General features: G+C 49.1%; 1 protein-coding gene across 1 annotated transcript in view; it reads left to right on the top strand.

Moving 5' to 3' along the window:
- The window catches only part of DLG1 (discs large MAGUK scaffold protein 1), a 64,883-nt gene that overhangs the window by 15,808 nt on the left and 24,011 nt on the right, over positions 1 to 25,064 (top strand). Inside the window, 9 exon segments of the mRNA XM_070753884.1 lie at positions 3,746 to 3,799; positions 13,343 to 13,393; positions 13,628 to 13,752; positions 14,606 to 14,775; positions 14,994 to 15,130; positions 16,824 to 16,968; positions 19,055 to 19,181; positions 21,387 to 21,543; positions 21,752 to 21,854. Coding sequence (XP_070609985.1) covers positions 3,746 to 3,799; positions 13,343 to 13,393; positions 13,628 to 13,752; positions 14,606 to 14,775; positions 14,994 to 15,130; positions 16,824 to 16,968; positions 19,055 to 19,181; positions 21,387 to 21,543; positions 21,752 to 21,854 — 1,069 coding nt within the window.

A 25,064-nucleotide genomic window follows, 5' to 3' on the forward strand; every position in this document is an offset into this window, starting at 1 on the left:
TGCCAGTAGATGGCGGTGGTGTTGCCAAAGGAGAGGCCCATCCCAGGGAGCCTGAAGGGGGGAGAAGCGTTTCCTGCAGGTGAAGCCTCAGATTCAGGGCTGCAAAGAAGAGGGGTGGTTTCAGCCCCCCCCCACTGTGTGGAAGGGTCCGTGATGGGAGCTGCTTCTGTGTGTGTGTGTGTGTGTGTGTGTGTGTGTGTGTGTGTGTCTGAGGCGTCTCCAGGGGACGGCCTACTCCCCCTCCCAGCCCCCAATGTGGGAGGGTCTCCCTGCTCGGAGAAGAAGGCAGCGGTTCTGGGTGGGCAGGAGAAGGATCCCGGCCGGCCTGCCATTGGGTGTGGGGGGAGGGGCATTCCGGAAGCCACTCAGGAGCCAGAGAGGGTCAGCATGGACCCTGGGGAGGGGGTCTCACTTGGTTCATTCTTGTGATTGGGGGGCTGGCCTTCAGAACCCCCCCCCCCCGTCTGACTTCTGCGCCTCCCATCTCTCCATCCCTCCGGTGCCTGGGCTCCTAAGCAGCCAGGAGTCCCGGCGGGGGGGGGCCTTTGTCGCAGCGTCCAGGGAGGGGGGCTCCAGGCGGGGCCTTGAGGCGGAAGGGAGCCGGGGTGGGGGGGGAGCTGGGCTGCAGGAGGAGGAGGGGGAGGGCCCCGCCTATGTGTATGTGGGAGGGGGCAGGGGGGCAGCTCCTGGGGCCTGGCTCAGTGAGATAGTGGAGGGGATGCACTCACAAAGGATAGAAACACCCGGGGGGGTGTATGATTGGGGCTGCCCCACACCCCAGTGCAGAGTCTTCCGTGCAACGCTCCCCCTTTAGGAGACCCAGCCCGACCGCCTTCCCTCCCTCCCTCCCCTCCGACTGACCTGAGCGCTGCCCATGCTGCTCTCCATGGTCCACATTAAAACCGTTGCTTCTAAAATAGCACTCGAAATGTTTGTTTGGTTGTTGGCTAAGGGGGAGCAGGAGTCCTGACAGCCTTTGCATAAGCTAAATTTTAGGGCACATGCCATTTAATGGAGTGAAAATGAATGTAGGTGAGTGTAAAATACGTGTTTTTACACCAAGAATTTAAATCTACAGTGATCCCCCGATTATCGCGAGGGTTCCGTTCCAAGACCCCTCGCGATAATCGATATTTCGGGATGTAGTGGTGCGGAAGTAAAAACACCATCTGCGCATGCGCCCCCCTTTTTCCATGGCCGCACATGCGCAGATGGTGGAGTTTGCGTGTGGGCGGCGGGGAAGACCCAGGGAAGGTTCCTTCGGCCGCCCAACAGCTGATCTGCTCCGCAGCGCGGCAGCAGCGAGGAGCCGAAGATGGGGGGAAACCCCATCTTCGGCTCCTCGCTGCTGCCGCGCTGCAGAGCAGATCAGCTGTTGGGCGGCTGAAGGAACCTTCCCTGGGTCTTCCCGCCGCCCAGGCAAAGGGGAAACTCCAAGATCGCTTGCCACTTGCCCGTTCGCCCGCCCGGCTGCTCGCTTGCCGCTCGCTTGCAGCGCGGCAGCAGCGAGGAGCCGAAGATGGGGTTTCCCCGTTGCCCAGGCAACGGGGAAACCCCATCTTCTGCTCCTCGCTGCTTCCGCGCTGCCGAGCAGATCAGCTGGTGGGCGGCCGAAGGAACCTTCGCTGGGTGCCGCCCGCCGCTCGAGAGCAAGAGGGGGAGAGATAGAGAAAGAGAGAGAAGGAAAGAAAGAGATGAGAGAGGGAGGAAGAGAGTGTGAGAGAGGAAGAAGCAAGATAGAGAAAGAGAGAGAGAAAGAAAGATGAGAAAGGAAGGGAGTGACGTAATCGGGTGGAAAAATCACGATATAGCGTTTCGCAATGATCGAGATCGCGAAACTCGGGGGATCACTGTACAGTTGTTTTTGCCATTGCACAACATTTAGCTTGGTAGGATAAATCCACGTCTGATCTTATATCCCACAAAAGTCTCTTGTAACCCAAATGCTGTTAACTTTATCTTCTCAAAATTACAAGTGCTACAAAAATTTCTGCACGAATCTTATCCAGCCAAGCATTCAATCACAAATTAACATCAGCAAGGAATTATCTGAGATACAGAAATGGTTGAGTTTTATTGCTTTGAAAAAGCCCCTTTGGGACCCCCGTGGCCTGGAAGACCCGAGACCCTCCACAGACACCTCGTTTCCATTCCTCCTCCGACGTCAGCCGCCAACTTGCTTCTTGGCCTCTGGTATGACCCTCGTGCTCTCTGGTGCCCACACCCGCGAGGGTGAACTTGGGGCACTCATGCCGCAAGTGGCACGCCTCTCCCTGTGGCTCTTCTGGGCTCCAGCCCACCAGCTGGCCTTCCCAGCCACCTGTGCGCTGGCCACCTGGTCTTCCGGTTCGTGGTGCGCATGGAGGAACTGGGAGGTCATCTTCCCGGAGCGCGCATGTGCACCCAGAGGCTGCTCTTTCGGTTTTCCGGTGTGAGTGCATGTGCTTCCGTTTCAGTGCCGAAAAGGTTTGCCAACACTCTGCCGCCTGTTTCACATCTCTCTATATATATATATATATTGGTTGATGAGCCACGGCGGCACCGTGGTTAGAGCGCAGTACTGCAGGCTTCTTCTGCTGACTGCCGGCTGCCAGCACTTTGGCAGATCGAATCTCACCAGGCTCCAGGTCGACTCAGCCCTCCGTCCTTCCGAGGGGGGGGTCAAATGAGGACCCAGAGTGTTGGGAGCGTTGCGTTGTCTTCCACGGCTGGTGCTGGCACAGGCATAGCAGCCTGGCCGACTTTGTGCCGCCGCCGGCACGAGACCAGGCCGGTGCGTCTGGCTGGGTATGCCGACCCCAGACCAGACCCCTGGTAGCGTCCCCTACGCCACCTCCCCTGGGGAGGATCAGGCCCGGTTCTGCCACAGCCATTGACCCCGCCCATTCCTCGCTTTGACTATTTATCTAGTAAAGCTAAATCATTTACCATATTACAGACCCCTCCAGGAATATCAACCCTATTGCACACTTTAGAGTCATGGGCAAACAGGCAAACCTTCCCTACGAAACCTTCCCCTATGTCACTCACAAACATATTAAGAAGAATAGGACCCAGAACAGACCCTTGTGGCACATCGCTTGTAACCTGTCTCTGCTCAGAATACTCGCCATTAACAATAACTCTCTGATGTCTACGCTTCAGCCAGCTTGAAATCCACTGAACTATCCAGGGATTAAGTCCAATCTTCACTAATTTATCCATCAGCTCCTTAGCCTTGAGAAAAGGCAACGGGTGGACGGGGTGTATTGTAGCCCTCCCCAAAGCCCTGAAAGAGCCCGCCTGGCTGGAGAGGGCCCTGGGCGCGTGCGTGCGCCTCCTTCGTGGCTCAGAACCAGGGGCCGGGCCCAGAGCCAGGCCGGGTCGGAGCCTTCAGCGTGGGGGTGGGGGCTCAGAGGAGGCTTCGTCCAGGAGGGAGGGATCCTGAGAAGGGCCTGGCCGAGGGTCTTGGGGGCCACAGTTAGCCACTTGGGAATGACCTGGACTTGGCTGTGGCTTCTGTCTTTCAGCACCCAAAATAAATAAAATGTTGTGAAGTTGGTGAATCTTTGTGACGTGGCAAACTCTGAGACCTCCGCAGTGCTGGGGTGGGGGCTGGTAGGGGGGTAGTGGGGGGGGGCTGACCAGTCCAGGGCCTTGGGATGGAAGAGCTGCTACAGCCCAGGAACCGAGAGGGATATAAATCGGGGGAGGGGGAGGAGGGCCGAGCTTCTTCTAATCTGCCTGTTCCATTTTCCATTTCAAGGCGAATCCCCCCCCAGTCGTGGTAAACACCGAAACTCCGGAGACGCCAACTTACGTAAGTTTCTCCCACTGCCTGGAGGCTCGGATCCCCCTGAACTGTCCGAGAAACAACACCTTGAAGTGGGTGGAGTCCTCCTCCTTCTCCTCTTCCTCCTCTTCCTCCTCCCTTCTCCACGGGCCTTCCGAGACCCTCTTTGGTCCCCCTGGAGGGTCCACGGTGGGTGTGCACATAGACGGCCCCCTGCCTCCATGGGAGGGGGAGCGTTTCACGGGGCCAGTGTTTCTGCAGGAGTGGGGGGGGTGCTCTTCTTTTCCCAGCAACCTCTTGAGCAAGGCCGGAGGAGGAGGAGGAGAGGCCGGAGGGAGGTGGTTTCCCTTCAGCCCTGGACTCCTCTGGGTGGGTGGGCGGAGGAGCCCAGGGGGAGGGGGCAATCGTAGAGGCCGGCCGGAAGGGCTCCGGGGGAGGGGTTCCTCTATTCTGACCCCCCCTCCCTTAGAATAGAATTCTGCATTAGCCGAGTGTGATGGGACACACAAGGGCTTTGTCTTTGGTGCAGACGCTCTCAGCGGACAAGACTGAGTGATGGTCACAGGGGTCAAATAAGCAGCGAAGAAACCATCAGTATTAATAAAAACCTTAAGGGTACAAGCCACAAGTGACAGTCATGGAGTCCCGAGAGGGAGGAAAAGGACTTAGGAAAAAGTCTGACAGTGTGGAGGGAACTATTTGTTTAGCAGAGGGATGGCGTTCGGGGGGGAGGGGAACTGTCTTTGTGTCTAATTGTCTTGGTGTGCAGGGCTCTGTAGTGACGCTTTTTACAGCCATCAGTCCTCAGCCCCCCACCCCCCTCCAGGCCTCAGGCCCCCCCAAACAACCCCCCCCCCCGCAGCCTTTCCTTGGCTTGAAACCCCCACCCACCCTCACCGGAGAGAGGCAGGCGGCCCCCCTGCTTCCCAACTCCCACTCAGGGCACCACTCCTCCTTTTCTTCTCCCTCCCGCCCGTCCCTGCCCCCCCTCCCTTCTCCCCCCCCCCTTCAGCCTGTCCTGACTGCTTCCTGGCTCTGTCCTGCTTCATATCGCGTTCATACAAATGTCAGTGGAGGCAGTGCCTAACCCCCCCCCCCATTTCAAGCCATTCTGTGTCCATATTAATACCTCTGTCTTACTACTGACCCATCGTCCTGCCTTCCAGCCCCTCTTTCTGACTCCCCTCTACCCCCCACCCCTTTGAACCCTCTCAGAAAACTGCCCCACCTTCCCTTGGGTGACTTTTGCCTTGTAAGGAGGCCTCTGTATCTGGTAGAGTCCTTTCTCTGCTCTTACGTCGTCTTTAACAGTGTTTATAACTATTGTTTTTAATTATTGGCATACAGTTTATTTTTATTTTTTATTTTTTTTAAATAATTTTTATTAATTTACAAAGAGTTATATACAAAAGGAGGAAGATGCATCTTAGTTGACAACATTATGATAACATATACTCGCCGGCATGATATGATTATTCTATTCAGTTATATTTTGTCTAATCAATATACAAATCAAAATCATCACCTATTATGGCTAAAATACTACGGTATATCTCTATAGTTCATTATCCTTTAAATCTTCTGGGTCTTCCTCCCATCCCCTTCCCCCCACTGAACTATGATAGTTCTAAAAAGGTTTAGATTGTTAATTTGGGGCGGCATATGGTTGCCGCGGTTTTGTTGTTATTTTATTTTTATCAATACATTTCTAAATTACACTTGAGAAGAGATTGTATTGGATTGATCAAAATATTCATAATAATCCGATATAATCATTCAGAGTTCTATGTTTTGTATAACCATTTCTACGCTATCCATTAATATATTTTAATCTACATTTTATATTATTTCCTTGTTTTTCTTTCCTTTCTCCATTTGTTTTTTATTTTTAACCCAGTCGTAAAATTTTTCCCAATTCTTATCTTCTTTATTTTTAAGTTTTTGGGTGAGCCTATCCATTTCTGCACAATCATAATTTTTTTTAATAATTTCTCTTTCATTTGGTGTATTGTCTCTTTTCCAATTTTGTGCTATTGTGATTCTTGTAGCTGTAATTATATGATTTTCAGGTTTCTCCACATTTGTTCCCATTGTTCAATATAAATGCTATGACCTATGTTTTTGGCCCAGGTGATCATATTTTCTTTTACTAATTCAGTTTCCATAGTGTACCCCATTATATAATTATACATTTTGGTTATAAATTTTTTCCCATATCCTAATAATATTTTATCAATTATACTATCTTTTTCTTGGATTCCTTCTTTCTTTTTGTCTTTATTCCATTTCGTCAAAATTTGGGCGTAGGACCACCAGTCAATATCGATATTTTGGTTTCGTAGTTGTTGTCTAGATTTTATACCCCCTTTCTCATCTAGTGTGTGATTATAATTCAATACTTTTTGTGTTTGAAATAGGTTAGGGTGTCTAAGTGCTTCAAGACTGGAGTACCATCTTGGGATTTTGCAGTAGTGTTCTTTTTTAATTCTTAACCAAACGTTTATTAATTCTTAACCAAACGTTTATGAGTCCCTGACCATATGGCTTCTAAAATATGCTGGAGTTTTTTCTTTTTCGCTCCATAGGAAGCTATGCCATCCTTGGAGAATATTATGTCCTTCCAAGGCCAGGAGTCTCTGGTCTTGGAGGGTTATCCATTCTTTTACCCATAAAAGGACCGATGCTTCGTAGTAAACTTGAAAGTTTGGTAGTCCAAATCCGCCTTGTGTTACCCTGTCTTGTAAAGCTTTAAATCTCACCCTTGGTTTTTTCCCCGCCCAGATGAATTTTGAAATAGTTGTGTTTATTTTGGTGAAATTTTTTTAATTTAATTTTATTGGGATCGTCTGGAATAAATATAAAAATTTAGGTAATATAGACATTTTAATTGTGGCTATCCTCCCTGATAGTGAGATGTGAATTTTATTCCACCTGATTAACTGTTGTTCTGTTTTTTTAATAAGGGGATCATAATTATCCTTTTGTATTGTACCACATCTATTAGTTAGTATTATGCCCAGATATTTTACTTTTTTGACGGTTTGGATTCCTAATATTTTTTCTAATTCCTGTTCTTGTTTAATGTCCATATTTTTAGTTATGATTTTAGTTTTTTGTTTATTGATTTTTAGACCAGCTACCTCTCCATATCGTTGTACTTCTCTCAGAAGGTGTTCCCCTGCTTCTATTGGGTCCTCCAAGATAAATGCTAGGTCATCTGCATAAGCCTGAACTTTAAATTCCTGTTTTTTTGTCGTGAGACCTGTAATTCTCATATTGGTTCTTATTTGGTTTAAAAGTGTTTCTACTGCTAAGATGTATAGAAGTGGAGATAAAGGACACCCTTGTCGGACTCCTTTTGAAATTTGAAAAGACCTTGTTAATTCCCTATTAAATATAATTTGAGCCGATTGCGTATTATATATAGTTTGAATCATTTTTTTCATTTTGGGGCCAAATTGCATTTTTTTAATTAATTCAAGAATAAACTCCCATCTTAGGTTATCGAAGGCCTTTTGGGCGTCCAAAAATATTAGTGCTAATTGTTTTTCTGAGTGTGTCTCATAGTATTCTAAAGTATTGAGAATTATTCTTGTGTTGTTTCTTATGTATCTACCTGGCAGAAAACCATTTTGATCTTCCTTTATTATTTTGTTTAGAATTGGTTTAAGTCTTTCAGCTATTATTGTCATGAAGATTTTATAATCAACATTGAGGAGGGATATTGGCCGATAGTTTTGTATGTGCTTTTTTTTTTCGGGATCTTTCGGGATTAGACTTATCAAGGCTTGTGTCCAAGATGTCGGTAACAAACCTTTTTCTAATACTTCATTAAATATTATTACTAGGATTTCTAGTAAGGACTCCTTTAGTTCTTTATAGAATTCGGCCGGTATCCCATCTGTACCTGGGGTTTTACTATTCTTTTGTTTAGCTATTGCATGTTCCACTTCTGATTTGGTTATTTCTTTATTTAGTATGGTTTCATCTGATTCTGATATCTTCTGTATTTTCGCTTCCTCTAAATATTTATTTAATTGGGTTTGATTTGTTTCTTCCTTTTGATATAAATGGGCATAATATTCAGCTACTATGTTCTTTTTTCCCCCCAGTATATGTTGTAGTTCCCCATTTTTATCTTCTAAGGTTTGTATGTATCGCTCTTCTTCCTGTTTTTTCAATTTGTAAGCAAGCCATCTGCCTATTTTATTCGCATTTTCGAATTGGTATTGGTTGGTCTTCCTTAATTTTATGACAATTTCATCTTGTATTATTAGATTAATGTTGTGTTTTATTGTATCTATCTCTTCTCTTATTTTTTCATTTTGGAGGTCTTTTTGAGCTTATATTTCTGCGTGTTTTAGTTTACTCTTAAGTTCGTTTAGTTTCCTATCTTTATGTTTCTTTTTTTTTGCTAGGTAAGCTATAGTTATGCCTCTCATAAATGCTTTTTTTGTGTCCCAAATATTCTGAATAGTGGTGTCAGTGTTCCAATTATCTCTTAAGAATAGGTTGAGTTCTTGTTTGATATGTTTAATATAATCCTGATCTTGAAATAACAGTTGATTTATGGACCACCGGTGTTGTCCTGGGGTCGGTATTTTAATTTTCATCAATATTGGTTGGTGGTCTGCCCAAATATTTGGGCCTATTTCAATTTCATGGATTAACTTCCCAAAATTTTGGTCTGTCCAAATCATATCTATTTGGGACCACGGCTTTTGGGGTGGTGAATAAAAGGTATATTCCCGGGCAGGTGGGTGTCTTTCTCTCCAAATATCTACCAGTCTATATTCCCTTGCTATTTCCTGGAATTCTGATGGTAGTGTTTTCCTATCTTTCAGTTTTTTCTTCGTAGATTTAAAATCTTTTTTGATATCACTCACTGCATTATAATCTCCAATGATACAGATGTCCCCTTTTTGTATCTGTGCTAGCTGTTCAGCTAATTTTTGATAGAATTGTTTCTGTTTTGTGTTTGTGGCGTAAATCGCCACTATCGCTATTTCTCTATATCCTATTTTAATTTTTACAATTAGTATTCTTCCATCTTCATCTGAATAGATTTTTTACGGTTGGTATGTGTCCCTAATGTATAAAGCAATCCCTCTCTTTTTTGAATCTGTTAAAGCTGTAGTTTACCTAGTTTTTTATTTTCTAAAAGTTTACAATCCTGCTTTCTAATGTGTACTTCTTGAAGACATGATATATCTGAATTTTGTTTTAATAATTTTGTCATTGTCTGTTTTCTTTTTATCGGAGAATTCAATCCATTGATATTTACAGAGATCAACTCAAGTGTCTTTCGCGTCATTTTCCTCCCTCTCCTCTCCGGTTACTTTCCTTTATTGACGTTTAGCCGCCGCTCTTGTTGTAACCCTTTGTTCTTTTTGTTGTTCTTCCTTGCCTTGTTCCTCCTCTCCTCTATCCTCCGTCCGTCTCTCCTCCTGTGATAACTCCTCTATAGTTTGACGAATCTCTGTGTCTTGCTCTAAATTTTTTTGAATAAAATAATCTGCTTTCTCGAACGAATCTATTTTGATTTTTTTCCCATTCCATGTTACCAGGAGACCGTCCGGAATTAGCCATCGGAATGGGATTCCCTGTCTCAGTAGCTTTGCTGTAAAGAAGTGGAATTCTCTCCTTTTCTCCCTTATTCTTTTCGGAATTTGTTTGAGGATTATAATTTCCTTTTCTTGATACATAATTTTCCCACTTCTTGTTGATTTATATATTTCGTCCCTAATGGATTTTTTAGTAAATTTTACGTGGACCTCTCTGGGTAATCTGTGATTCTTAGCATAGTTTGTTTGTATTCTATAAATTTCATCAATATGGTCTTTGACCTCATCTAATTCTATTTGTGTATTATCAGTGATCAGCTGGGCTAATTTATTAAATAGATCTTCGTCTGTATTTTCCGGGATGTTTTGAAAGCGGAGAAATTAAGCTGCTTTCTCCATCTCCAGGATTGCGATTGAGTTTTCGAGCTCATTATTGGCCGCAATTAATCTTCTTTCTGCTTCAATTCTTCTTTCATCGATTCTTTTTGTGTCTGTTTCAATATTTTGTATCCTCTGCTCGTGGTTAATTATAATTTCTTGTATACCTTCCAGTTGGTTTTCCAAACCTTCAATCTTTCCAGACATCTTTTCAAAGTTTTGTTTTGTTTCCTCATGGTTTTGTCTTATGGTTTCTTGGGTAACTGTGGCTGCCTCTTGGCTGCGAACCATAAACTCTTGAATCAAGTTTAGCGAGGCCTGAATCGATTGCAGAGAAGTTTTGTCAGTGGTTGCCATTTCTGTATTTGGTTTTGCAGTTTCCTGGTGTAGCTTTTTTTTTGATATTTAGAGAAGTTAGTTGTCATACTCCCTATCCAGACAAAAGTGGTTAACAAATTGTCCAAAGTAATGTCCTTTCCACGTATTCAATTAGTTCGTAAAGGAGGAGATGTTATTTAAATCACAGTTCAAGGATAGTCTCGTTTGGGAAGTTAGAATAGTTAAATTCGTTCTGGCGTAGCTGAATTCTCCGATATTAGTAAAGAGAAAAGTCAAATATAAAATTTCTGATTTCTACTATCTAATTAATTATGTCTATATCTGTCACTTGACTATTCACTTATTACCAGTTAATCAATTAAATAAATAGTATACAACAGTGTTCAATGGAAATATAAGTAAGGTATGGATAGAAATAAAATTTAAATAGACAATTTGAGATAAATAGTTAATCGTTCTTAAAATATACTCTAATATTAATAATAGTCAGAATTATGTAAGTTAGTTAATTCTTAGTTAACAATTAGTGGAAAATAATAAATAGTATAAATAGTATAAATCTACCTTAAGTTAGTTCTAGGCTAGTCTTAAAAATCCTTACAACGTTCTATAAGCACTGTTATAAGCACTATACCTAATAATTAATAATTAATCCTTAATAGTATTATTTAATATCAATTGTCAAATGTCAATTAATTTAAGGTTCTTGGTGTAACCACTAAGCAAATAATCAATCACTTTTAATTCTTAAATAGAGGGGAATGGGGAAAGAAATGGGATTTCTTAATCTTAATTTGAAGAGGGGGGGAGAAAAGAGAGAGGGAAAAAGGAGATTAGTAAACTAGGGAGAGCAAGTATAAGAGAAGAAAGAAAGAAAAAAAATAAAAAAAGAAAGAGAAGAGAAAGAAACGAAAATAATAGTTGCAATAGTAATATTAATAAAGTAGACTAAGAAATAAACAATTAACATAAGTAACATAAGTAATTATAAATAATTAAGTGAGTAAATACAACACGTTTCAGTCGGCTCAAAATTTGCAGCGTTGATTTCAAGTAAGCGTCAGCAGTTCAGTCATTAATTTTCACCAGCGCTCGAGGTATCTTGAATGTCGGCAACGGCTACAAGAATGGTGGAAGGTCTGAAGCATAAAACGTATCAGGAAAGACTTAATGAACTCCATCTGTCTAGTCTGGAGGACAGAAGGAAAAGGGGGGACATGATCGAAACATTTAAATATGTTAAAGGGTTAAATAAGGTCCAGGAGGGAAGTGTTTTTAATAGGAAAGTGAACACAAGAACAAGGGGACACAATCTGAAGTTAGTTGGGGGAAAGATCAAAAGCAACATGAGAAAATATTATTTTACTGAAAGAGTAGTAGATCCTTGGAACAAACTTCCAGCAGACGTGGTAGATAAATCCACAGTCACTGAATTTAAACATGCCTGGGATAAACATATATCCATCCTAAGATAAAATACAGAAAATAGTATAAGGGCAGACTAGATGGACCATGAGGTCTTTTTCTGCCGGCAGACTTCTATCTTTCTATGTTTCCAATTCTCCCACTAGGCACACAAAAGAGAGGGACGTCTTCTCTCCTTCTCTGTCCTTCTCTTTCCTTCAAACACCTTAAATTGTACAACCCCCACAGACCATACCGAAGCAACAAGCTTTTAGCCCTCCTTCGCCCTCTTTCGCTTCCTCTCTGTCGTCTCTGTCGTCTCCCAGCCGAGTTTCTTTCTTCTCCGTAGTAATGGTGGCTGGGTATCTGGGGTCGATGGAGGGGAGGAGGGACAAATAACGCAGAGAACAAGCGGCGGTTGTCTCAGCTCTCAAAACTCTCAAAACTCCTGTCGCCGATCCTACTTGTCTCCTTCGGGCTGGTGTACGGCTGTAGAGGGGTCTTCTCAATCCGGCTTCACTGCGTTCCAATCAATCCAAGCCTCCCGTCTCGTTAACCATTCCCCGGTCTCCGCTCTCGCTCGTTGCAACACTTGTACACATTCACGTTCCGCTGGTTTCTATGGCTGCTCTCGCCTCTGGTCTTTCTCCTCTCATCACCAACCACGCCGACCATACAACTCCAGGCCCTCCGTCAATCTATCTTCCTTCGCACAGAGCTTAAACTTTCTAGCCAGCTGCAACCACTTCCGCCCACCATCAGCGACTTACTTTTCCCTCAAAACAATGAAACGCTCCGCTCTCTTCAATCGCCGCTTCTTAGTTACAGGAGACTGTATAAACTCGTACAAAACCGTTGTTTTCCACCTCTAGATCTTCCTGGGTAAGTATTATTAATATTATTATATTTATTTATTTATTTATTTATTTTCCCAAACCGCTGCTGCCGCCGCTCTATTTTTTTTACTTCCTTGATGACAACTTAGTAAGCCAGGCCTTCGGGCTGAGGACAAACCCCGGCTTTTTTCCCCGCCAAAATACGGGGTTTTCCCACCCGCTAAGGGGGGAGTTGTGAACCCCCGATAGCTGGGTGCTTCCCCTAACTATAACTCTTCTCACCAAGAAGAATTAACACCACTTATTGTTTTTTTAACGGGAAATCTCGAGTACAAACCAGGAGCTCCTGACTTGCACGTCGCTTCAGCCTGGCTCCACCCCAGAAGCTCTGGCATACAGTTTAATGCTAAAATAGTTTCCAATTTTCTCATCTGGGCTAAATCATTTCTTATCTCCTCTACTCTTATTTTGATTATTTTAAGTGTGCTCACTTTCTATCCACTTATAAAACTTCATCTAAACCTTGTAATACTCAGTGTCCTGTCTGTCTTCTTTACCCAAATTAACTGCCACAAAACGTTCGAGGTGTCAATTCAATGTTTTGTTTTAACATTTTTTCAATCCATGTCTGAATCCTAACCCAAAATATTTTTGCTTCTGCACATAACCACCACCCCCGATATGACCCCCCAAAAAAGAATCCAGAATTCTGTTCCTTTAAAAAAAGCAGAAGCCCCCGTGCTCCCCCCCCTTCCTCGAATGTCATCTCCTTGACTGTTCAAAGGCAGGAGCTGCCCCACCCGCTGCCCATCAAACGCCCTCCCTTGAACGATCTCCAGGACCTGTCTGGGGCCCCCCCCTCCAAAGGCTCTGTGTGTTCGTGTGTGTGTGCTGTGCATTGGGGGACGGTGCTCCTGGGGGGCAGGAAGAGCCTTTCGCTGGCTGGGGTCAGTCCTCCATCCACAGCTCTACGGTGAGGGGCTGCCGTGCCCAGAGGGGGGTTGTGTCAATAGCCCCTCAACCCCGGTGTGTTTCGTGTGTCCCTTTAGGTGAACGGCACCGACGCGGAGTACGAATATGAGGAAATCACGCTGGAGAGGGTAAGCGCCTGCTCTCCCATCCACGGACTGGGTCCGTCCGTCCGTCTGTCCGTCCTGCTGCACGTTAGAATTCAGCAGGCCCAGGCCAGGGTGGGTGGGTGGGTGGCTAGGGGGACAAAATCAGGGCCTCCCTTCTTCCCTTCCCCCCCTCCCTCCCTCCCTTCCCTTCCTTCAGGATGGGCCCCTGCCCACCCAGGGGCTCCAGGGCGGTAACCGTGGGCCGTGCTTTTCCAGGGCAACTCCGGGCTGGGCTTCAGCATCGCAGGAGGCGTGGACAACCCTCACGTGGAGGACGACTCCGGGGTCTTCATCACGAAGATCATCCCAGGGGGGGCGGCTGCCCAAGACGGGAGGCTGAGGTAGGTCTCCCCCCCTCCACCCCCCGGGGGGATCCTGCAGAAAGCCCACCCCCCTGGCGCCTGGACTGCTCTCTGCTGGGCTCCCTCCACACCACCCGTTGCACTAGCCCCCCCCGCTCCCCGGATTTGCCCGGTCAGTGCGCTGCTGCATTCGCAGGATCTCAGCGGGGCCGTAGGCGCCGGAGTCTGCTGGGCCAACCCGAGGGGGGGGTGGCCGCCCTTCCATGGATCCCCCCACCAGGCTGCCCCACGGCTGTTACGGTGGCCAGGAGCAGATCTTAAAAGTTATTTAGCCCACGCCGAAGCCCCCCGCTGTGGGCCTGAGTTGGGCCTTCAGCTTGGCTTGCTAATTTTCCTGAATATCTGTGTGTCCCCGTCCCCCCCCCCCTTTGGTTGTTCGGAGATGGGCTCCAATTTCAGACCCTCCCCTGGTCCTTCCTGGAGATTGGCGGGCGTCTCGTGGAGTTTCCCTTCGGGGGCAGCCCCACTGCCTGAGCAGCTCCCTCCAAGCGCTTCGGCCCTTCCCACCTGGGCTCCCCTTGGCTGCCTTTCGTTCCTCTTCCCCACTGATTCGGGGTGGGGGCAGGAAGCCCCCAAAGGGGAGAAGAGGGAACAAGGAAGCAGAGCCGGGGTGGGTGGGGTAGGGGAGGGCAGTCCCAGGAGAAGTGGGGCAGGCAGAGGCCACTCCGGCTGCACTCACGGCCAGCAGCCGGGGCAGGAAGAGGGGCACGCAGGGGGCTCCATGTGTGACCGGAGCCTTTGGATCTACGACCGGGTGACCGGCGCTCCCTTCACACGCTTGCACGAGCTGAAGGCCGGCAACCTCCCTCCCCCCCCGTCTCTGCCCACGCAGGGTGAATGACTGCATTTTGCGTGTGAATGAGGTGGACGTCCGTGACGTGACCCACGGAAAGGCTGTGGAAGCCCTGAAGGAGGCGGGCTCCATGGTGCGTCTGTCCGTCAAAAGGAGGAGGCAAACCACGGACAGGGTGGTGGACATAAAGCTGGTGAAGGGGCCCAAAGGTTTGTCAGCACAGTCTCCCCCCTCCCCCCTGCAGAAAACGTGCCCCGTTCTGGAGGGGCTGTGTCCCGGCCTGGCCAGCCCCTCCGCCTGAGCGAGCGTGCACGAGGCAGAGGCCCCCCCCAGCAGATTCCCCTCCGTCCCGGGGGGGTGGGGTGTCTGGGCGCCTATGGGCGGGGCTTGTGGGCGGGTGCTGACGGGCCCCGCTCCCCTGAAGCAGGTCTCGGGTTCAGCATCGCTGGGGGGGTCGGCAACCAGCACATCCCCGGAGACAACGGCATCTACGTCACCAAAATCATCGAAGGTGGAGCGGCGCACAAGGACGGGCGGCTGCAGATTGGAGACAAGCTGATGGCCGTGAGTCTGGGCGCCTTCCTTGGGCCGAGCTTTGCCAGGAGACTGGGGGGCCCCACCAGAAGCCTCTCGGGCAGGGGTGGAGGCAGGTGGGCCGGCCTTCCGTCCCCCTGAGAGGAAGCGGGGGCCGGCCACAGACCTCCTGAAATACCTTGAGCGGGCTTTGGCCCTGGCTGCGACCGTGGCCCTTAGGGAAGGCCATAGGGGCCCCAGCCGCCTTTCGCCAGCTCTGGAGGGGCAGCGTGGTTCTCTCGGCTGCTGGGTCTGCATTTAGTTCTTCTCGTGGTCACTGTGATGAAACGGGGCCACGTAAGTGGGATAAAAGAAGTAAGTTGTCGTGGCCTTGACTTACTTGCCGCCTCTTCAAAAAGTTCTACGCAGGAGCTCAACCCCCACCCCCACCTCCCCCACCCCCATCAAGGCAGCTCCAAAAAAGAGGAAGGAAGGAAGAAAATGGCCGGCTGATTTTGATGGGCAGACTCTTGACCCCCCCTTCCTCTCTAATGTTGCTCTGCTGGAGAGGGGGAAGGGTCTGGGGTGGGGGCTCAAACGACCGCTTCACAGGGCTGGCCTAAGAAGACCCTGGGGGGGGGAGGGGAGACCAATCTCCCCCTGTGTCAGCAACTAAAGCTTCTGCTCTGGCGCCTTGGAACATATTTTTACAACCCGACCAATCAGGCGTTCACAATGGAGGTGTCCCCCTGACCTTCCTGCCAATCAGCTTAAAGGAACTGTGGGGGTGGCGGCATTAGAAAGGTGGAGAACCACTGGTCTAGGACCACTCTCCACTGGACGAGAGTTACACTAATATTGAAGAAATGGTGGCATAGAATCTTTAAAGAAAGGAGGCCCAAAGAGGGTCAATTGAAACGCAAATGACAAAATTTTAAATATTTTTTATTCGTTTTAAATAATTAAATTGAATTGTTAAAAACCACTCACACTTTAATCACAAAATCTCCAGAATTGTAAAGCCCACAAACTTGAAATTTGCCGCGTATGTTCCTCTTGCCTTCTAGGTGCTCACTAAGAAGGGATTTTTCAAATTGACCATTGGAGCATGAGTATTTCTTATAATTAACAAGCTCTGTGGCTAAAGAGTTCTACTTCCCCCTCCCCACCTGAAAAGAAATCTGATGCAAATGCAAAACGCAAGCAGAGGAGTTTTAGCTTCACTTTTGCTTTCACAGCAGCAAGTAGCTTCACTGCAGAACAGTTGAGTTGAGCCACACACAGACTCACGCAGCAAATATTATTTGAGTTTACAAACGCCCCTCGACTGGGATCACAAGGTCATTAAAAGAAAGAAAAGGGGGGGAAACCCCCCCACCTCCCTCTTGTTTTGTCCGTTGTTTTTCTCTTCTAAATTTTAAAGCCTCAGCCAGTTTCTTTTTTAGACCCAGTGAAACATCCTTTTCTTGTCAGATAAAACCTTCCCTCTTGTTGGCACATGAGTCACATCTTTTGGGCGCAGTCTGTCCATAGGGTCATTACGGACAACTGGGTGGTATCGTCCATTCCTCCGAAGTCACCTCCGACACGCTTCTCACGGTCGCCCTGTTTTGCAGCCGCCTGGGGGCTTTCTGGGTCGAGATCCCTGATCTCGTGGGGCAGAAGTGGCCCTGGGGGTCCTCGGGGGAATTCCCTGTTTTTCCTTCCAGGGAATAAGCCCCTCCTGCCTTCTCCATTCCGCCAGGTGAACAACGCCTGCTTGGAGGAAGTGACCCACGAAGAAGCGGTGGCTGCTCTGAAGAACACGTCTGACCTGGTCCAGCTGAAGCTCGCCAAGCCCAGCAGCATGTTCATAGACGACCCTTACGCACCTCCTGAGACCACCGGCCGTAAGTTTGGGTTCGGGAGGGGCGGGGCTTTTTTTTATGACTAGGAAAGGACGAACGAAGGACCCCTTTGCCCTCCTTGTCCTTGGCTGACATTGGGTTAACGTTTTTGAACGTTTCCTTAGATTATAGAATAAAATACAAAAATTATAAAAGCAAATAGGAGGACACAGTGGGGGGGGGGAGCAGCCCTGGCTTCCCTCTGTCCCCTCCAGCACCCAGCAGAATAAAACATTTCACGTAGAACCCCTCAACCTTTCCCGTAATCCTATAAAGTAGCCATTGCCATCATGTAAGAATAAATGGCCTTTTTATTTCTGTTGCCCCAGAGCCTTGCCGGACGATGCGTAATGTTGCTCAGACATAGTGATTGAAGGGGGGGGGGAGATCTTTAGCCAAAGGAGGGCGACGACGGATCCTTGCAAACCCCTCTTTTGCAGGGGGGCAGGAAGGGAAGCTTGGCTGGGCAGAAGGCAGGGGGATCTCCTTGACTCTCAAAATGGCTGTAATTCTGACTTTTAAGCCCAGGGGTTTTTCTGAGATTTAAATCATTTCTTTCTTGAGCATAATTCAAAACCTTCCCCATTCCTACAGGCTCTGGGCGATTGTCAACAAAAGAGAATTAACATTACACCCCCAAAGTGAGGGTGGGAGGGGGTCAAACGCCTGGAAGCCCCTGAAGAAGAAGCCCCTCAGGATCAGGCCCAGAGGGAGGGGTGCGCGAAGGGGATTCCGGGGGGGAGGGAGGGCACCCTCGCCCTAAACAGGAACAGCCCCCTCCCCCCCAATTTCTGAGGGAGGGGTCCCACTCTGCGGGGTCTGTGCCGCATGAGGCCTTCGAGGTGACCATCAGGACTTAGTGTTGTGAACAACGGGGCCACACAACCAGCCTCACTGCAGTCGCGTGATAGAAATTCGGGCCCTTGGCAACCAGTGTGCCCCCCCCTTCACAATCGTCACAGCCCCCGCCTCCACCCCAGTGATTGCCACTTGTGGCCTTCGGGGCCCCCTCCGACCAGCAAAGGCAATGAAGAGCCTGGCACCAAGTGGCAACTCTCGTGACCTTCGGCCTCGTGGCCCTGACCCGTCCCTTCGTCCGTCCCTTCTTCTCCGAAGACTCAGGCCGGCCTGGAAATCGAAGGGCCTGATTGTTCCGCTGGCAACCCCACTGCTGGAGGAGAGTCGGAAAGTGAGGACTGCCCCCCGGGTGTTGTTATCCAGGGACGAGTCGCCCTCAAAGGCCTAAAGCTCATTTAGCCTCCACTCAGGGGCCGTGGAGGTGTCAATCAACGTTGCCTGCCAGGGCCACACCTGCTGCTGGAGCCGGTCGCAAACCTTCCTCCTCCTCTGCCCACGAGCCCCCTGGAGAGCCCCCCCCGCCCTCTCTCGCTCTGGCCCCCCTCGGAGGGTCTTCCCTGGGGTTGGCAGCGTTACAATGGCTGTGTGTGTGTGTGTCTATGCTCTGTGTGTGGACGGAGGGACTGCCAGGTTGGGCAGCCCGGGGGGGGGGCTTCCTCTCGGCTCGGACCGGTTTGCCTGAACCGGAAGTGACCTGCTGGTGATGTCACTATGATGTCACTGAACCAGATCAGGCGCTGCTGGTCCGTGGGCGCCACCCTCTCTTTTTGAATTTCTTTCAAATTCTTTTTTCCGTTTTTTTCTTCTGCACATGCCCAGAAGCTGAGTTTCCAGGCACTTCGCATGCGTTGCCATTTTAGTTTGGGGGGGGGTTGTTACACTGGGAGGCCACACCGGGAGGGAGGGAGGCTGGAACACAACCCTGCCTGGCCCCCTGCGTGGGATCAGGCGCCTGGCCGCGGATGGCGGAGGGGTCAGGGGAGGGTAGCAGGGGGGCTGGGGACGAGGAAGGGCGACCCCCCTCTGTAGGTCGGGTGGCGGCAAGGGGTCCTAGGCGGTACGTCCTGACATGATGGGAGATGGGGCAGGCCAGAGCTTACCTGTCCAGGTGCTTTGCAATGGCCCCCCTTTGGTTCGCTCTTGGGGCCCCGCCGTCGTCTGTCCGGGAGGCCCCCCCTTCCCGCTCGGCCTCAGTCCCCTCCTGACTGACCCTCCCCCTCTCCCTCCCCAGCTTTCTCTCGGCCTGCGGAAAACCACGTCAGCCCTTCGAGTTACCTGGGCCAGCCTCTGCCCCCCGCCTCCCCAGGGAGATACTCGCCTGTTGCTAAGGCCGCGCTGGGAGAAGACAAGGCCTCCAGGTAGGAAGCGTCTCTCGGCCCCTGCGGCCCCTCCTGCAGGGGGTCCCCCGGGGGTGACCGAGCCCTGGGGGAGGGGGAGGGCTGGACTGGGCCGGGGTGTCTGTGGGGCCACTCCCTTAACTCAGGCCCCCCCAAGAAGGAACTGCAGCCCCCGGAATGCGAACACACACACCCCCCCCCCTCCCCATCCGGCCGGTTGCCGAGGGCTCCTGCTGGTTTCCAGAGAACAGGTTCGGTTTGAGGTGATATTCGCCCCAAAATAGTCACGGATCAGGTCTGGTGACAGGGGAGCCTTGACGTGCGACTGTCACAGGAGGTGGCCCCTCCTCCCCCCCTGTAAAGGCAGTGCTGCTCTTGTGGAGCTTTTGCTCTTCTTCTCTGGGGTGGGGGGGCTCCATCGCTTCTTCCCCTTGGCCGGGCTGAGCGTGAGGCCCCGTGGCTTGAGGAATGGTGGGGGGGGAGCTGATGCCCAGAGGTGGGGGACTCACCCTCTGCCTGGAAGCCCCGATGGGGGGAGACGTGGCCATGCTGCCCCCCCCCCATGGCATCCGGGGAAGCTCCAGTGGCCGCCCTGAGGCAAACCTTGCACAGCCGCAGCCCCCGACATCTGGGGGGGGGGCAGTCTCCCATGGCTCCCCCCTTCGCTTGCCAGCGGCCGACCAGGGTGGAGGGGGCAGAGGGGGGCCCCCGTGGCCCTGTGGATGCTGCGAGAGCCCCAACCCTGAGGAACGGCCGGGGGGGTCCCGAGGGTGGGAGGCAGGGCCCCTAACACACACAGAAACACCCCCCCCCAAGAGGCCCCACCTGGCCTGCCTCGGAAGGGCTCCGATGGGAAGGATTGGCAGCCAAGGGGGTCTTGCCCAGCCCCCCCCCCTCTCTCTCACACACACACTATCCATTTCTGTGGCGATGGAGGGTTTCAACGGACAAGCTTCATCCATCCATCCATTCATTCATTCGACCTCTCTGCCCCCCCCCCCCAGACTCAGGGGGGCTCACAACAAGAATAAATGCAAAACATCTAGAAATCTAAATCTAAAAACATTCTAAAAACCCCGTTTCTCAAAGCCAGTCGCGCACATTCTCCCAGTCACACGTATAAGTTCATTCATCGGCCAGGGCCCAAGCCTCTCTGCAGGGAGCTGATTCCATAAGGCTGGGGCCGCCACAGAGAAGGCCGACTCTGTGGGACCGGACTGGTTGCTGGGATTCGTCCCCCAAGTGACCTGCCCCGATGCCATGCGGGGCTTTATAGGTCACAACCAGCACTTTGAGTTGAGTCCAGAGACCAACCGGCAGCCAATGCAGTTCGCGGAGTGCTGGAGAGAGAGACATGGGCGCATCTCGGAAGGCCCATGAGTTCTTGCGCGGCCGCATTTCCCCCCCCCCCCCCCGAAGTCTCTGAGCCTTCTTCAAAGGTGGCCCCGTGTGGAGAATTTAAGACGGCAGGAGTTCAGTCCTCATTGTCTTCAGCTGTTTCCCGGGGGGGGGGGGACACAACAAAAGACCCAGCAGAGGCTCCATCGTACTTCCTTCAATAAAAAGAAATACGATTCATGCAAATATCAGAATCCATTGTGTTTATGTAGAAACAGTTTTTGAGTAAATTGTTGTATTTATCAGGTAAAATTCTCCTGTTCTCTAATAACGGCCACTGTGGGCGGGTGGTATATTTCTGACATATAAATAAAATAAATATACTGTTGGAGAGAGAGTTAATTCTTTATGTAAAAACAGGTTATTCATAATAGCTTGAGTTTGATATGATTATGTTGAACTATATAATTATAATCTATTTTACATTGACTATACAGGATAAGAAAGGAACATGGATTGAAATAGGTTTATATAACTTTTGCAGATACATATAACTGTGTATATAAGTCCCGAGTTTTCTTTATAACTTTATCGTTATTTTTTCCTTTTTTTGCCTTTGTGTTTATAAGAACAAAACAAAAGAAACATTGTTTACGGTCTCTGCAGAGTGAGAATTAATTGATTAAAACCTCAATTCTTTCCACTTGTATTTGATACATTTTTGGGTAGTTTTCTTCTTTATCCATAGCAGTAAAAAGAAGAGTTTTGGCCGGAATCTCTATTAGACCCTTCACCTGTTGAGTAAAGCCGAAGAGCCTCTTGTGCCACGGCTGAGGCCACGGCTGCCCGTGCCTGGGTGGCTGTGATCCGCTCCTTTTCCCTCTCCAGGGAGCCACGGAGGCTGGTGCTGCACCGGGGCTCCACGGGGCTCGGCTTCAACATCGTCGGGGGAGAGGACGGGGAGGGGATTTTTGTCTCCTTCATCCTGGCCGGGGGCCCCGCAGACCTCAGTGGGGAGCTCAGGAAGGGAGACCGCATCATTTCGGTAAGGCCGGGGGGGGGGGTCTTCTTGGCAAGGGTCCCCGGACCGTGCGGGACTCTGCCTGGCAGGGAGGGCGTGTGTGTGTGTGTGTGTGTGTGTGTGCGAGGCCTCTGTGGCCCGCCTGGAGACAGCCCTCTGCAAGGGGGCACGGTTGGGTCCCACTATGGTGGACCGGGTGGCGTGGCAGCTGTTCCTTCCTGTTGCTTTCCAGGTAAACGGCGTGGACCTCAAAGCTGCCACCCACGAAGAAGCAGCGGCTGCCTTGAAAAACGCCGGCCAGTCCGTCACCATCGTGGCTCAGTATCGTCCCGAAGGCAAGTGAGCGGTCAGACCGGGCCCTCCCCCTCTCTCCTGGAAACCCATCGCCCGCTGCTTCCAGTGGCAGGGAGTCTCGAGGGCTGGGAATCCAGGCCCCAGCACCGAGGCTCTGAAGCAGCGCCCTCTGGTGGAACCCCCCACCCCACCCCTCCAGCACATTCCCTCCCCCCCGCTTCTCTCCGCCTCAAGGGCCCCTCCCTCAACGTTTCAGGCTCAGCCCATTCCCTCCAGAGGGCCACTCCATCTGTCCGTCCATTGTTCTGGTGTGGGGGGGAAACATTGACCCCCTCGGAAAGGGTCCGCAACCCTCCTGGATCCACAGCTGGGCCCCAATCACCACCTCTCGGCTGTGGCCAGGGGGCTGCGGCCCTCTTTGGACCAGGAGGCTCTGCGCAAGGTCACTCAGGCCCTCATCAGCCCCCACCACCACCCCCGTCTTGACACATGCTGTGGGACACAGAGTGCTGGACTCAGTGGGTGTTGGCCTGATTCAGCCTGGCTCTTCTTAGAAACATAGAAGACTGACGGCAGAAAAAGACCCCATGGTCCATCTAGTCTGCCCTTTTACTATTTCCTGTATTTTATCTTACAATGGATATATGTTTATCCCAGGCATGTTTAAATTCGGTTACTGTGGATTTACCAACCACGTCTGCTGGAAGTTTGTTCCAAGGATCTACTACTCTTTCAGTGAAATAATATTTTCTCATATTGCCTTTGATCTTTCCCCCAACTAACTTCAGATTGTGTCCCCTTGTTCTTGTGTTCACTTTCCTGTTAAAAACACTTCCCTCCTGAACCCTATTTAACCCTTTAACATATTTAAATGTTTCGATCATGTCCCCCCTTTTCCTTCTGTCTTCCAGACTATACAGATTGAGTTCATTAAGTCTTTCCTGATACGTTTTATGCTTAAGACCTTCCACCATTCTTGTAGCCCGTCTTTGGACCCGTTCAATTTTGTCAATATCTTTTTGTAGGTGAGGTCTCCAGAACTGAACACAGTATTCCAAATGGGGTCTCACCAGCATTCTATATAGCGGGATCATAATCTCCCTCTTCCTGCTTGTTATACCTCTAGCTATGCAGCCAAGCATCCTACTTGCCTTTCCTACCGCCCGACCACACTGCTCACCCATTTTGAGACTGTCAGAAATCACTACCCCTAAATCCTTCTCTTCTGAAGTTTTTGCTAACACAGAACTGCCAATGCAATACTCAGATTTAGGATTCCTTTTCCCCAAGTGCATTATTTTACATTTGGAAACATTAAACTGCAGTTTCCATTGCTTTGACCATTTATCTAGTAACGCTAAATCATTTACCATATTACAGACCCCTCCAGGAATATCAACCCTATTGCACACTTTAGAGTCATCGGCAAATAGGCAAACCTTCCCTACCAAACCTTCCCCTACGTCACTCACAAACATATTAAAAAGAATAGGACCCAGAACAGACCCTTGTGGCACACCGCTTGTAACCTGTCTCTGCTCAGAATACTCGCCATTAACAATAACTCTCTGATGTCTATGCTTCAGCCAGCTTGAAATCCACTGAACTATCCAGGGATTAAGTCCAATCTTCACTAATTTATCTATCAGCTCTTTATGTGGAACCGTATCAAATGCTTTGCTGAAGTCCAGGTAGGCAATATCCACGGCACCACCTTCATCCAACACCTTTGTGACATAGTCAAAGAACTCAATGAGATTAGTCTGACATGATTTGCCTTCAGTAAAGCCATGCTGATTTGGGTCCAATAAGTTATTGTTTTTTAGATGCTGATTTATCCTCTTTTTGAGTAGAGTCTCCATCATTTTAACGACAACTGATGTCAAGCTAACTGGCCTGTAGTTTCCAGCTTCTTCTCTACTGCCCTTCTTGTGGATAGGCACAACACTGGCCATTCTCCAATCCTCAGGAACATCTCCTGTTAACAGGGATTGGTTAAACAAATCAGTCAGGGGGGTAGCAATGACAGATCTGAGTTCTTTAAGAACTCTGGGGTGGATGCCATCTGGACCCATTGCCTTATTTATCTTTAATCTTTCAAGTTCTTCTAAGACATCGGCTTCTAAGATCACTGGAGCTGAATCCGTACAGCTGGAAGCAATGCTATATCCCTCTATAGTATTATTTTGTAAGGTGTCTTTTGAGAAAACTGAACAGAAGTAGCTATTGAAATGGTCAGCGATCTCCTTATTCCCATCAATGCATGTATTATTCCCGGTACTAAGCTTTGGGATGCTGCAGTTTTTCTTCTTCCTATCACTAATATATCTGAAGAAGGTTTTATCCCCCTTCTTTACAGATTTTGTTATTTCTTCCTCTTTTGAGGTTTTAGCAGCATATATTATCTGTTTCGCCTCCTTCTGTCTCATTTTATACACCTCTCTATCAGCTATACTTCCAGACTCTTTATACCTCCTATAGGCAGCCCTTTTTTTCGTTGACTATAGCCCTTACATAATTGCTAAACCATAGCGGTTTCTTCTTCCCTTTACCTTTAGTTATTTGTCTTACATACAGTCCAGTGGCTTTTAAGATGGCCTTTTTTAATACAGTCCACTGGGTGCTCGCTCCTGCCATTTTATCCCTCCCCTTTAATTCATTATTTAAATATTCCCCCATTGCATTAAAATTTGTTTTTCTGAAATCCAATACTTTGGTTGCAGTATAGGATTGCTCACAATCAGTTTTTACATCAAACCACAAACATAGATGGTCGCTGCAACCTAAATTTTCTCCCACCTTGACCTCTGAAACCCGATTCCCATTTGTAAAAACTAAATCTAGAATATTCTCCCCTCTAGTTGGTGTCTTAACTAGCTGTGCCATAGCTTCTCCTGTAAAGGCCTCTACTATAGTCTTACTTTTGCATGTAAGGGCACTGGGGATATTCCAGTCAACATCAGGCATGTTGAAATCACCCATAACCACAATATCTCCCTTTACTGCCATTAGGGCAATCTCATTCTTCTTAGGTTCTTCTTAGGTTCGGAGGCTGCAGATAGTCCAGGACGCAGCCACGCGAGGGGCCATCATGGTGGGGGTGCCTCGGTACACCCACATAACCCCCGTGCTCCCCCTGCTGCACGCTAGCAGAATGGGGGGCTGCTGGGGGGGGGAAATTTGAGGGCCAGTTATGAGTATCAATCAGCACCGACATAGCTTTGAATGCTGAACTGGTGGCCCTTGACCAA

This window comes from Erythrolamprus reginae, chromosome 5 (assembly GCF_031021105.1).
Source record: "Erythrolamprus reginae isolate rEryReg1 chromosome 5, rEryReg1.hap1, whole genome shotgun sequence".
NCBI classification, from domain to species: Eukaryota; Metazoa; Chordata; class Lepidosauria; order Squamata; family Dipsadidae; genus Erythrolamprus; species Erythrolamprus reginae.